This window comes from Eschrichtius robustus, chromosome 2 (assembly GCF_028021215.1).
Source record: "Eschrichtius robustus isolate mEscRob2 chromosome 2, mEscRob2.pri, whole genome shotgun sequence".
Classification (NCBI taxonomy): Eukaryota; Metazoa; Chordata; class Mammalia; order Artiodactyla; family Eschrichtiidae; genus Eschrichtius; species Eschrichtius robustus.
In genome coordinates this window covers 51,485,044-51,499,278 of record NC_090825.1, presented here as the reverse complement: position 1 = coordinate 51,499,278, position 14,235 = coordinate 51,485,044, and the positions used below count along the sequence as shown (strand labels likewise).

At 41.4% G+C, this 14,235-nt stretch overlaps 1 protein-coding gene across 7 annotated transcripts in view; it reads left to right on the top strand.

Moving 5' to 3' along the window:
* ADAMTS6 (ADAM metallopeptidase with thrombospondin type 1 motif 6) overlaps positions 1 to 12,043 on the top strand; it is a 282,437-nt gene extending 270,394 nt beyond the window's left edge. For all 7 annotated transcript variants that reach the window (XM_068535408.1, XM_068535411.1, XM_068535410.1 and 4 more), the window contains one exon: positions 8,902 to 12,043. In XM_068535408.1, coding sequence (XP_068391509.1) covers positions 8,902 to 9,011 — 110 coding nt within the window. In that variant the 3' untranslated portion in view covers positions 9,012 to 12,043. The remainder of the gene's footprint in view (positions 1 to 8,901) is intronic.
* Positions 12,044 to 14,235: the final 2,192 nt, after the last annotated feature.

Sequence of the window (14,235 nt, the reverse complement as noted above, 5' to 3'; positions counted from 1 at the left end):
TTGGGATCTAAACTACAGTCTTTCAGTGGGGTCTTTATGGGTAACACGGGCCACTGATAGAATCTTGAGTATTGTTTCAACTACTGAAGTTTAGGAGATGGTTCCTCTCCTGATATCTTATTATTAAAATAACAAAAAGTTTCAAACATACAGCAAAGTTGAGAGAATTTTACAGTGAACACCTGCCATCTAGATTTTACCGTTAACATTTTACTGAACTTGATTTGTCACATAGATATCTATCTGTCCGTTCGGCAAGGTGATGGTGTTTTAAAAATGTTCTCTCCAGTCATCCAACCGTAAAGTCATTTAATTAGCAAACCTACCTACCATGTGCCAGCCACTGAGACTAGGAAAGGTTCCTGTCCTCAAAGGAAGCACAGTTTAGGAGGGGTGGCAACATGCAAACAAATAATTTTCACAATATGGGCAGTACTGTAATAGGGGTAGAAAGAAACTACCATGAGTACACAGAGGAAGGGGTTATTCAGCAGAAGCATCATGGAGAAGGAAAGCTTGAGCAGGGCACTGGAAGGTGTGAAACAGTTGGCCAAGAAGATGTTGAAATGCTGGGCATTGCTGGCAGAAGGTGATTGTGTGCAGTCACGGGGCTGTGGAGTCAAACATAGTTCAGTATGGTTGCAGAGGGTGGCAGATGAACAGGTAGTAGAGATGAGGCTACAAAGAAAGAGACAGGGACTTGGTTTGGAGGGTCCTGGATGCAGTGGAAGGAAGTTAGGACTCTATCCACCAGTTCTGGGAACAAGTGAAGGAAATTGGGGCGTGACATACTTAGGCTGGCCGGTGTATAAAGGGGCAGAGGGAAGATAGCCTTGTGTGGGAGAAGAGTTAAAAAGTTGCTCTAAGAGTCCAGGCTAGAGATGATGAAGGCTTGAACTCAGGCAGATATAGCAAGGATCAAAAAGAGGGTAATGAATTGGAAAAAAAGAATAAAATGGAAAGGAGAATAAAAAGATCCTGATGAACAATTGGACATAGGGATGAGAATATGATGTGGAAATGTTCAGTATGACTCCCAAGTTTCAGATTTAGGGAACTGGATACTATTAATCATGGTGAGGAATGTAGGCGTCTATATGGAAATTAAGCACATTAGTCCCTGAAAGCCATAATAAAACAGTGGAATTTGAATAACATTTTAAAAATTAAAAATAAACAATAGAGAGAGATTGAATAAATGGAAGGTTAAGGCAGCAAAGGATAGTAAGAGAAAGAAAATCAGAAGTGGAGCATCAAGAAATTAGAAGTAAATATTGAGAGGGAACTAGGAGGAGGAAGAAGGAAGATATAATTTGCCATGTTTAACATCTACTTTAGCTTTTTATTCCTGAAAGCCTTCGGCTAAGAGTGAAGGCATTATAGGCTTGATCTTAACAGACTGCCACTGATGAGGGTAACACTACGTTGCTGCTAAGAGTGAATTATAGACACACTGGGTATCACTGCATTTGAAATACTACTCAGTAATTTTTTAAAGTACATCTGGCAGCTGAGACTAACGTACTCAAGCTCACCTGAATTTCTATCCCAAATGCCATTTTATTCATCTTTATTCAGTTTCAGGTTCCCTTGTAGTTTATATGGTGAGTCTTTTCAGCTTCTCAATAGCACAAGGCATTCTGTCATCCAGTATTTATTGCTGCCAAATAATGATTCATGGTGTGGAAAGATGAGCAGGAAAGGTGTGGTTAGTATACATTGGTTTACCAGACCAGGTTGTCTAACGGTGGCTTTGGCAGGTCTCAGTCTCCCTCAAGTACATGATTTTGAGAGAGCCTAAGTAGCTCCAGAAATCTCCTGAGAGCCATGGAACAAAACAGCTACTGAATATGGGTTTTAAGGTGGCTGCTGATGTATTAAAATCAGTGAAAGGAATGAATGGTGAAGGTCATTTGAACTTTGATTTCAAGGAGGTGAGGAAGACCAGACGTTTTTGTTGCCGTTTTTTAAAATGGTCATAATCCACCTTAGCATTCAGGGTTTCATTCCCGGCTGTCTGGTTTGGAGGGAACCCTGGATCTGTATTGGGATCAAAGCACCTCAAGTTGACTGTGGGTGGCATCCAGAGAATAAGACTGGGTAAGAAGAAACCAAGAAAGCAAAGAGAGAAAGAAATGGCTTAGTCCATGGTAGGATGGAATCAGAATAAAGTTCCATAGTTGATATCACCTTGCTTCAAGGGTAAAAAGTCAGTGGACTGTTCCCACTGCAGTGAATACTGTCAGGTACCCAAGCAAAACATGTTATTTCATCCTTTTCCAGATTGAATATGTAAAATATCAAGGACTCAGGTACAGTTTCATCAGGAAAAGTCTGCTGAGTTCACATCCCCCGCCCCCAACTCCTGCACCACACATGCACATGCACAGCCTTTGCCACCATCTCACTTCTCACCAGGCTCTGCGTCTCCATGGGCAGTTTGACAGAGGTACAGCTGGTTGTACTTTTGTAATCCAAAGGATAGACCCTTAGGTGAGAGTCATAACTCTCTGCTTACTGTGCTCTCCCTCTGAATTTCAGAAAGAACTTACAGGCACAGAGAACATGCATTCTCCAAAGAAGGATGCTGAATGGTCCAACTTGGTCATGGAAGGCTATGTCCCTGTGTATCCCAACTCCTCCATTGATATGATTTAGGCAGGCTTGGCAACATTTTCTGAAATGGATACAGTTTATTTACAGAAATAAATACGGTTGCTCTTATACTCCGGGGATTAAGTCAAGCCATCAAAGTCACAATGAATCCCAATCCAATTGCATTCTAAATTCATAAGCCTGTGTTCAGTGTGAGTATTTTGAAATCATGTCTTTTAGGTCAGAGTTTTGAAATATTAATGTAAAGCACCTGGGGAAAAACTCACTGGCACTTCAATGATAAGTAGATTCATGTGTTGCCTATGAAACAGGTTGTCTAATTTTATCATTCAACTCTACCAGAACCCAGATTACCAGTGAGACCCACTCCAGCAAACCTGGCAAGTTGCTTAAGATTCTAAATCATGGGTCTAGTTCACATCGTAGGGCCTACGAGCTGGCTTTCAGCCCTTGATACATCCCTAAGTCTCTCTGAGAAAATTTAGGAATAGTCCATAAATTGTCATTCCCACCAGAAATCTCTAGCCTTGGATAAAGTGAATCTTTATTTTCAGGCAGGGAGGTGAGAGGAGATTTAAAAAAAGGAGAGGCTAGTTAGGTCCACAAACTATTTCCTAGAAACCGCACAGTAAGGACCTCTCACCCTTCTGATAGACTCCAAAGAAAAAAGGTAGAAAGAGTATCTTGTCATTCTCCTCCCTAGAGAGTACTTAACTGGTACATGAAGATAGTAGAAGAGAAAATCGGGCTCCTTCATCTTAAAATCTTTGACCCTGCTGACTCAGATTCTGCTACTTAAAAAGCAGTAGATACAAGTGTATCTGTGTGGAGAAAACATGATAGTAAAGATCAGGGCTTCCCTGGTGGCACAGTGGTTAAGAATCCGCCTGCCAATGCAGGGGACGTGGGTTCGAGCCCTGGTCCAGGAAGATCCCACATGCCGCGGAGCAACCAAGCCCGTGTGCCACAGCTACTGAAGCCTGTGTGCCTAGATCCCACGCTCCGCAGCAAGAGAAGCCACCACAATGAGAAGCCCGCGCACCACAACGAAGAGTAGCCCCCGCTCGCCATAACTAGAGAAAGCCTGTGCGCAGCAACGAAGACCCAATGTAGCCCAAAATAAGTAAATTTAAAAAAAAAAAAAAAAAAAAAAAAAAAGATCAAACCTTCAAAATAGATCAATTACAAAGTGATTATATTATTACAAAAAATGCTACCTAAACTAAAGGATTCCTTTCAAGAGCTCTCCTAGTATAATTGTTTATGTGCAGATTATGTATTACTTGGGTAGAGAGAAACCAATTTTTAGATATTTTAGATATTAGCTAGAAATCAATACCAACTGAGGATCATTCAGAAATTCAATCAAAACATGTCTGTTATTGCTTTGATTTCAATGGGAAAATGTGATTTAATTTATGCACAACTTTTCCAGAATGGTTTTATCACAAATGTAACCTGTATTGTGTATTGGCTGAAGGGTAGGAGTGAAGAGGCTATTTAATATTTTAAATGGGCTTTGGGGATGAGGCAGACAGACTAGTCAATGGTAAGTTTTATAATTAAGGCCTCACAACTACGTACATCAGCAAAATGTCAGTGAGTCAATCCAAGGGCTTATCAGGTCATTCCTCTCTAGCTAACTAAAAAAGTGACACGTGGGCTGAATGCACCAATATAATTTAAAGCTTGTACTGATATTTTTAAGATTATACTCAGCTTTCTGTAATAATGGGGCTTTAAAACTTCTTGGTGTGTTAAAATTACCTTTCATTCATGTAATTTTACAAAATCTAGGGAGAAAAAGGGGTAGTTGAAGAAATGTATTCAGGCTATTCTGAATGCCCATGACCTAGAACCCACCTTTAAAAAACTATTTACCCCTTCTCTAAGGTGGCAGAGCAAACCTCCTGATAAGGATGTCCCCAAAGATTGAATTATCAGGGGTATCAGCCAAGAATAAGAAGTATTGACAGGCAGAAACCTTTTTGCATTAAGATGCCAAGAATGCTGCCAAAATAGAGTGGTTTTGGAGTCAGACAAACCTGAGTTCTGGTCCCACTTCTTAGACCAGCTAGCTGTGTGACCCATAGTGAGTTTCATACGTAACCTCCTTGAGCTTCAGTTTTGCCATCTGTGTAAAGCTGACATTTTATATACTTAAAATGATTAAATATATATAAATATGTAAAACTGCCTAAGGCAATGCCTGGCACATAGGAAGCACTTGATAAATTATTTTTAATGTTATCATTACTAGATTAATCTCTCATGGAGTTAAAAGACTGAAAGAATATAAGACCAGTCATTGGTGAGTAGGTTTTCATCACTCTGAAGACTGACTCTTCCAGTCTAGGCAGTCCCTAGACAGCAAAACCAAGAAGTAGGAATGGGACCTTCCTCAGGGCCCCTCCTTCATGGGAGCCCCCTACACTCCATCAAGGCTGTGTCCTTCTACAGCCCAAGAGTCACCATTTAATATCTCATCAAGGCCCATTATCTTCTTGGCAGTCCTCAACCCTGGGTCTTCCCTCAGATCTCTCCCTATCTATCTCATCATAATTTACCTGCTCTCTGTTAAAATCTTTTCATTAATTTGCTTATGTGTGCCAATGAAGAGCCTATATATGTTTTGACAGGGATCCCGGAGAAATAATACAGGATGGTTGTTCTCAGATGTGTTATTGGTAACAGTAACAAGAGCTGATAAACTGAGTGCTCACTCTGTGCCAGGGCCACACATGTGCTGTAGGTGTTACCTCATACAAGCCTCACAACATCCTATGGGCTTCATGTCACAGATGAGGAAACTGAGGTTTAGAGAGGTGAAGTCACTTGGCCAAGGACAAACAAATGCTGGGAGGAGGCAGTGCCAGAATTCACCCCCAGATCTGCCACCCCTCACCACTGGTGCTCTCAGGTCCTGGGACACACACAAGCAGTCCCTACCTCCCTAAGCTTGATCCTGCTCCTAGGACCCAAATGAATTCCTGCCTTCAATCAAGTTACTTGGAATCAAGTTAGCTGAGAACAAACTTAAAAGAGGTATTGGGAAGTTCAGAGGGGGACACCCTGGCAGCTGGCCTCCAGCTGGCCCCTAGACTGGACACTGCTCCTGGCCGAAGGGCTGTGCTGGGGCCTCTGCATGCAAAGGAGGCTTCTCATTTCCAGCACCTACCTAAGGAGCTGAATCCCTGAGTATTTAATAGCCTGAATGGGTGGATGGAGGGGGTGGTTGGAGGAAGAAATAATTTATGAATATTTTATTTTATTTATTTTATATATAAAATATATTTTTATATAAAAATTTATATATAAATTATATATATATAATATATTTTATATATAAAAAATATATATATTATTTTATTTATTTTATAATATTTATTGATTTATTATCTACTATTTAATCAGATTCTAAAGTCTAAATCCAGAAGAAAAATCTGTGAATTTTCTTGTATTTTGCTCATCTCAGAATTTTCCTGGTTCAGAAACTCTTCCAAAAATGGAGTAACGAATCTCCCAATAAAGTTGTACCTCAGGAAATATTCTTCTTTGTTTTGTCTTCAAACTGACTTGTGTCTATAGGACAGCATTTTCTCAGTAGTAATCTAAATATTGCATGCTTGTGGAGAAATTCAGAGCACAACTTACTGTCATCAGGTAGTAATAATAACTAATAGTGATAATGATAATAGTAATTCAGTATATTACACTTACTGAGAGCCAATGACCATTCTATGCACTGAGCTAGGTGATATCATGGGATACACATACTACATGTGGGAGTGGGAACACTCGTCTTCCCTATTCACAGATAAGGATGCTTAACCTCCTAGGCACAGAGAAGTTAAGCAATTTGTTCAGAGTCATAAAGTTAGTAAATGGTAAAGCTGGGCTTAAACCCAGCAGCCTGGCTTCTAATTTTAGTTCCTTGTACTATTAAAACAACCAGTCGTCCTCTATCCATGTATCACCTAAATCATTTTTATATTTTAGCAAAATAGACCAAAGCCAAAGTTTATTTGGTACGTTAAGCAGTCCCACCAAGCCCTGTTAACAGAGCATGACGGTGGTAGTCTCCGCTGGAGGGCTGCCCCATTAGGATGGTGATTTGAAATTAAAGATGAGTGATATGTGTCAGCTGTCCTCATCCTTTATGCTTAGCTTTTCTCATCATTTTAATAAATGCATTATCTGGACGATATATTCCTCTAGGTAACACTGATACAACTTTTTTTTCCCACAAAAATATTCTTAGTCTAAACTTTTTTTGGTTACTTTTCACTGGTCATGACAGAGAGGGGAAAAAAATAACAGGTGATTTCCAAATTAAAATATATGGGGACTTCCCTGGTGGCACAGTGGTTAAGAATCTGCCTGCCAATGCAGCAGACATGGGTTCGAACCCTGATCCAGGAAGATCCCACATGCCGCGGAGCAACTAAGCCCAGGCACCACAACTACTGAGCCTGAACTCTAGAGCCCATGAGCCACAAATACTGAGCCTGTGCGCCACAACTACTGAATCCCATGCGCCTAGAGCCCGTGCTCCGCAACAAGAGAAGCCACTGCAATGAGAAGCCTGCGCACCTCAATGAAAGAGTAGCCCCTGCTCGCCGCAACTAGAGAAAGCCCGCGTGCAGCAACGAAGACCCAATGCAGCCAAAATTTTTTTAAATTAACTAATTAATTTTAAAATAAAATAAAATATATGGAAAAAATAAAATAAAATAAAATATATGGAGATATTTTCACCTCAAATTCAAGCTTGATTCACCAAATATCATCCAATTTCTTTTTTTTACTACAAAGTTTAAAGAAATTTTTAATGTCTCTCCTACCTTCTTTCAGCCAAAACTTAAATTTACTGAAAATCTTAGTGTAGAAAGTTTCTATTCAAATTTCTGTTATTCTCTCTGTAAATCAAATCTCAAGTAAGGGAGTTCGATGGTGGCAGAGCTTATGCTTTCAGAGGAGTAAGGGTTACAGTTTAAAATTTTCAGTCTTTCACCAAAAGAGCCTTGAAAGTGAGATCAATAAAATTGTTTCCTTACTTTTTAATAATAAGAACTGGAAACTTTCCCATTTCTTTGCATTTAATTTTCCATATTTACCATATGGCTCATGTACCATGTACATGATCTCTTAGAACTTTAGTGGATTTCTGAAGCCAGGAAAGATAAACAAGGAAGCAACAACAACACTGTTACACTGAACATTTCCCAGGGTTCTGCCTGATTCTAATTACCTTAAACAGTTTACCCAGGATGCTTCAGTATAACCACCTGGAAAAACGAGGGTGGAACTTTGATTCTGGGAGGCAAACGTAATTACTAGATTTACAAAGTATTTTAAAATCCCCAGATAAAATTGAAGAGAGGACTGGAGAGGAATGTCACTATTAGCAGTAGTGAGGTTGTAGGGGGTGGCGGGGGTTTCTGAGAATCAAAGGTCAGTGTCTCTTTTTCTGCACTGGCCCCTCAGCCCCATCTTGTGCAACCAACCTCAAGGGGAGGTGGAGAAAGAATCATTTATTCACCTTCTGGCTGCAAGAACTGCAGACTTCAACTGTGGCAATTCTAGCACTGAGGAGAAAACACACATAGGAAAAAAGAAGGCCATGTCTCACTTCCAAATTAAAAAAAGACATTTCTACATGTTTCCATAACCCACAGACTGCTGCCATTTGAGGCCAACCCCTCAAAGTTTTCCTCTTTGTCTAGTGTAGTTGCTGAATCTAGGCCACTGTCAGCAATCCTTTTCATTCACCGAGGCCCGTCCCCACACCCCACAGATGCAGAGATTCTCCTGGGACATGTGTACTTTGGTATCAAACAATGCAACTCATGTTTGATTTTGGATAACCTTGCACTGCTGAATAAAATAACCCTTGAGAAAGAAGCAATAAAAGCGCTGTAAGAAAAATGACTCATGTTTCCAAGCTGTCTAAAGTGATCACTTATCCCAACAAATGGTAATTCTTTCAAGACACAGTGGGCATACACCATACTTATAAAAGTCTGGGAGAAAAGCCTTGCAATCATTTTTTTTTAATTTGTGTTCAAATGTATCAAAAGACTATTTCTGGTAGGGTGTACCAGACAGGGTATGCTTGAAAACAAAAACCAAAACCACATGAATGTGAAAGCCAAGGTGCACTGGCCCAAGGAGGCGGGATGGGGCAGGGGGAGGGGGTGGTCCTTGCTGGACATCCAGGCTCATTGTTTATGTACTTGTTTATGTGCCTCTAATTGTTTTCCCCTTTCTGCCCTCACTCATTAGAGTGCAAAGATGTGAACAAAGTGGCTTATTGCCCACTGGTGCTGAAGTTCAAATTCTGCAGTAGAGCATACTTCAGACAGATGTGTTGTAAGACCTGCCAAGGACACTGACCCATGGAAAGCCAGAGAGAGCGCCTTGTCATTTCATCGTGGAAATGCATCCATCACAGAGAGCCACCCAGAGGAAGAGGATTGACGTCCTTGCAAATGCATTACCCTGTGGAAAACGTAACCACTGGTCAGCCCTAGCTGACAGGATTTCAATATTATTTTAACTTCTGTGAAGTGGGATTTATTGATCCAAAGTGCTGGACACGGTATTAGGAGGGAATGCCAGATTGGAGAGATCCAAACAACACAGGGAGACTTGTTTACTGTGGAACGTTTGTGTTCTTTCGAGTAAGTCCAATAGCCTGTTTACCTCCTTGGACCATTAAGATAATTTTTATTATGGACTTAGCAATGACACTGAATCCATTTGTATTTAAAACTGTTTAAAATGTAGCTGTTTTGACTTGGTCAACTATGGAAGTAAAGAAGATTCAGAAATCTTAAGTCATAGCTTAAAAATATTTACTATACTTTATCACTACAACAGCACCATGATTTAAATTCTAAAACGGGCTTTGAACTGTAATTTAAGGAGCAATTATAAACCAAAAGTAATGAAAGTTTGTATTATTTTTCTTCATTCCACTTAATTTCCTTAGGAATAATCCCCCTGTTCTGAACACTGCTGTGAGCCATATATAAACTATATTAAACTGAACAACAATGAAGGACTTAGTTTAAAGCAGCGCATCAGTTACTGCAGCTGTGCAAGTCTATAAATTCACTGCTAAAAGACTGTGGCTAACTTGCCATTGTGCAAGTGAAGCTGAGATTTCCATTAAAACTTTAAGAGAAAAACATTTCAATTTCATGCAGAAGCCAGACCTGGGGTATGGTAGAGACTGCAGTACCAGGCCTTTTGCTGCCATCACACAGGATGCCTCAGTTCTTATTTGAGTCACCCCAACTCACTTGTGTTTACATCCTCTCCAGCCACAGAACGGCTTCTGCCCTATTGGATTGTAGCATATGCATGTTGAGCTTGCTGAGATGATACCATGCAAAAGATAGACTGGCTCAGTGACAACCAGGCAGACCCTTTTGCTGGCAATTACGATGGGTTCCAGATGTCCCTTCTTTGATATGGCAGAAGGGCATTTATTTATATGAGAACAAGTGTGTGTGTGTGCGAGCGCTTTTGAGTGTGTGGGTAGATGAGTGTGCTTGCACATAGATGTGCTATTTCTGTGAGTTTTAAAGTAGGCAAGGGAAAATAACCAAAGAAGAAAAACTCATGAAGACTAGAGATCATAAAGCATCATTTTAATAGTCACTCAACCAAGTATTTTGTATTTTTTATGGATACTCTGAATGGCAATTAAATGTGAAACCCAATTTCTTGGGCAAGTCAAATTCTAGAATCAAGTCCACCTAAGTTAAACTGACTAAGCTCACATTTTCCCAGTCCACATCACACTCATCAAGAGATTCGACAGTGAGATTTTTAAAAAAGAGAAAAAAAAAGAGGGTACTTGCTTATATGAATATTTTGTACTTGAACACTTGCAGCAGGATCTTGATGAATGTGTTTTGTGTCCTGCACATGCGTGCACCTTGCGACACCAACGCCTCAAACTCAAACCAAACAGCTACTCTGTAAAGCTACTACTTGCAGTTAAAGAGTATGTCTGGCTTAAATCCATCACTGTGCTCTGAAACAACATGTCAGGTGTGTCACGTACACCATAACCTAAAGTGGTTGATTAGGTTTTTTCAGAAAGGGAGACTCACAGACTTCAAAACCGAGTGTCAGCTTTGCTGTGGACAGTCAGCACGGGACGCTTGTTGCTCTGTGTGCTCAGTCGCCATCATCTGAGTCTCCTCGCCTGCTTTCTCTCTCAGCACCACAGCTCATGTCCCTGAGTTTCCAGAGAGAGCGACTGACAGTAGACAAGAGTGGCCAGGACCCCAGTCTCTGCTGCCTTGGAAGATAGCCCAAGTGCCACCTCAGCCATCAGTGAAGGGCAGGCAGCCACAAGCAGCACGGCCCCAGCACTGACTTCCTTTGGCCCCTTGCAAAGAGCACTTAACTTGGTGCTAATGTGCCCTGGTGAAATAAAATAAGCGAACAAAAGATGGTTGGTTTCTCTGGCATTTTAGGCATAGGTTTGCTATCGGGATCTGCTTTTCTCCAACGTAAATATCAGCTTATGTTTTTATTTCAAAAAGATTCCTTACATTACTGACTAAAGGCTACTTTTCCCCTCACCCGGGAACTAACATGGTGAGGGCCATACCCCTGAGCCCCGTGCAGCACCCCAACTGGTGCTAGAAGAGGAGGGCAGACGTGTCCCTCTGGGGTGTGCAACGGCACCAAGGCCAGGGGTCAGAGAACTCCCGGGGACAGCATCAGATTACCTTTCTAGAAGGAACCAAGCACAGGATGTGTAACAGGACTAAACTTTCAATTGGCCTTGAATTTAAACCTGAGTGAGGAAAAGTCATATTCCACAGCACATCACAATATTGCTGCTACTCTGTCGTCAACCACGTGGCTACATGATGCTCTATTCCTAAATAATAACAATAGGATTGTCGGCAGATGCTGAGCCACCGTGGCTGGCCCTCCAAAATATATATAGGCTACTTAGGGAACCCCAAGGAAACTGGTACCCCGTGGCTGAGAGCAGTATCCGCCACTGGCATAAGACCCACCAAAAAAGGCAAGGTAAGCGTACCCAACTGACTCCTTAAACAGTCCATTTCATTAAGAATTTTATTATTTAAGTGAATGTCACATAGGTATCCTTAATAATACAGAATGAAATTACCTTTGTATTATTGCGATTAGTTGTTGCTTATTATTTTATACTCAGTATTAATGTGGTACACTGTTAACTTTTTTTTTTGCTTTTGTAAATTATATTCTAATTTATTGCCATGTTTCCTAACACGTGTCCTACATTCAATCTCCTGCTTGTAATGAAAATGAAAAAGTCATTGTAACACTTGATGGAGTGAAATTCCACACCAGGCACAGATTTTTTTTTAACATAGATAATTTAGTAAAAATAAAATTCAGCTTGTAAGAATGATTCAGATGGAAGTTGTCTATTCCCTGAAAAGCCGGTGTTAAACTCACAATAGGAGGACTCTCTATCCCTTGCAATACCACACTACATTATCCAAATTTTCCAGGTAGTGTACAGGATTGCGATAACTTGTTGCATTCTTTTCTTTGGCCGCGCCGAGTGGCGTGCACAATCTTAGTTCCCCGACCAGGGATCGGACCCGAGCCCCTTGCAGTGGAAGCGCAGAGTCTCAACCACTGGACGGCCAGGGAAGTCCCACTTGTTGCATTCTTATTACCCTCCTCAGAGATTGCATCTACTAGTATTTCAGTAACATCTAAATGCAAGGCCTCAGTTATTTCTGGTGGGGCTATATCCCCAGATGCCACCAGCCAGCTATTCTAAGACCAGAAAGGAAGTCCAGATTGGCCACTGCCACGTACCTTCAGTCACACGGCCCACAACTCTTTTGCCCCCTGCTTCTTTTGCCTTCCATGTAAATTCTTTAGCATAGAAGAGGACGCAAGATATTTCACTGTGGAAAGGGTGCTGAACAAAGAATTCATGCTTGAAGGGTTTTTCTACTCAGACTCAACTGGGAACGAAGAACATTGGTGAGCATACTTTTCTGCCTCCAGACTTTTCCTCTTAGGCTGAGCCGCTTTGCTAAACTGGGGGATACTATCATATGCAAAGGCAACTCAGCAGTTAATCTGAAGGTGTCCCTCCTGCATGCTTAGCTGTTTGAGTACTTTCATAATGACAACTTCATCAATTACATAAGAAGATGTACAATGTCCAGACACGGTTGTGTTTTAATGCACTGACCCCCATATCCCTCCCCCACAGATTCAATTGTATACATTAGAAGAAATCAAGTGAGGTGATTAGGAAGTCCTGGGGGGTACTTCCCCAAGGTCATCTTAGGAACCAAAAGTGGTGAAGTATTATGAATTCTTAGTTAACAGGAAGACCCTGGCAGCGACTATTTTAACCTCCCACTGCATTTGCAAAGGGTAGTTCTGCCTAGGGGTCAGGGAGGGGGGGGAATACTGAGAAACAAGGCTTACCTTAGCTTAGATTCCTCAGATTCAAGTCTATCTTTTCATCTACAGTTGTTTTCAAGCTTTTGGTTTAATGTTTCTCTCCCGGTGGAATATCTACAGGGCACTATCCTGCTTAGGGCTCTGACCCCAGGGACAGTCTGCCTTCCATTAAAAGATTTTGCCACCTCCCGAGGCCAGGTGACATTTTTTCAAGTAAATTAGGAAGAAAGTTGGCTATTGATCTTGGTTACAAAAATATGTGAATTTGTGTGGCAAGGGTAAGATTCATTACTTTTAAAAGAAGGGAGGAGAAATGTAACTCAGGGAGAAAAAAGTCATAGGCCAGGAGGACTGGAAAATTCTAAATAAGTGGTCACAGAAAAAAGATCACTCTCTGAATAAAAAAAGGGACAGATTAACTATTTTTGCAATTCTGTCTCATGCATATCATCAGAATGTGTGGAATAAACTAACATGTTTTTAAAAAGAGCAGCTCTTCACAATGGTTTTGTGCCTTAAACTTCAAAACCTCAGGCTGGAACTTAAAAGGAAAATGGTCTGTTCTCCCGTCTCTTTCTCAGAGGGTTATTTCTAGCATTGCTTGTCCCTCATTTCATCCACAGATGATATCTGAGGCCAGAAATGGAATAGTGGTTTGAGGGCTGGAGGAAACCAAGGTTATGCCCATATTGTCTCTTGGTCAGTGGCTTTCCTTAGCCCACGGAAAGCCTTGAGCTTCTTGGATCTTGGTTTGGATACCTTACCTTACAGAGAGGTTTCACATAAGAAGAGGTAAGTTATCACACCAGCTCCAGGCCTCCTAGCAGTCAGAGTACTTCTTCAGGTCAGTGGCTCAAGAGTTGGTGGCATCCACCAGCCCAAGGCGGATATAATTCTTGGAGGGCCTGGTCTGTGCCCCCAGCAAAGGCAGTTGTGGATAGCAGGCTACCGTGTGGGCCCACAGAACAGTAATTATGAGATGAGGCCCCTGAAATCCCAAGCAAGGGTGACCTGAGGAAGTGCCAGTCTAGGGCCAGTCCAGGCCAGGTGTGGCCTCTGTGTCTGGAGAGCGGCATCAGCCGCGGTCATTCATTCATAGCAGTATTTGCTAAGGCCCTACTGTGCCCAGGTTCTGTGCTAGGCACGTAGCATATGCTCTCTCATGGA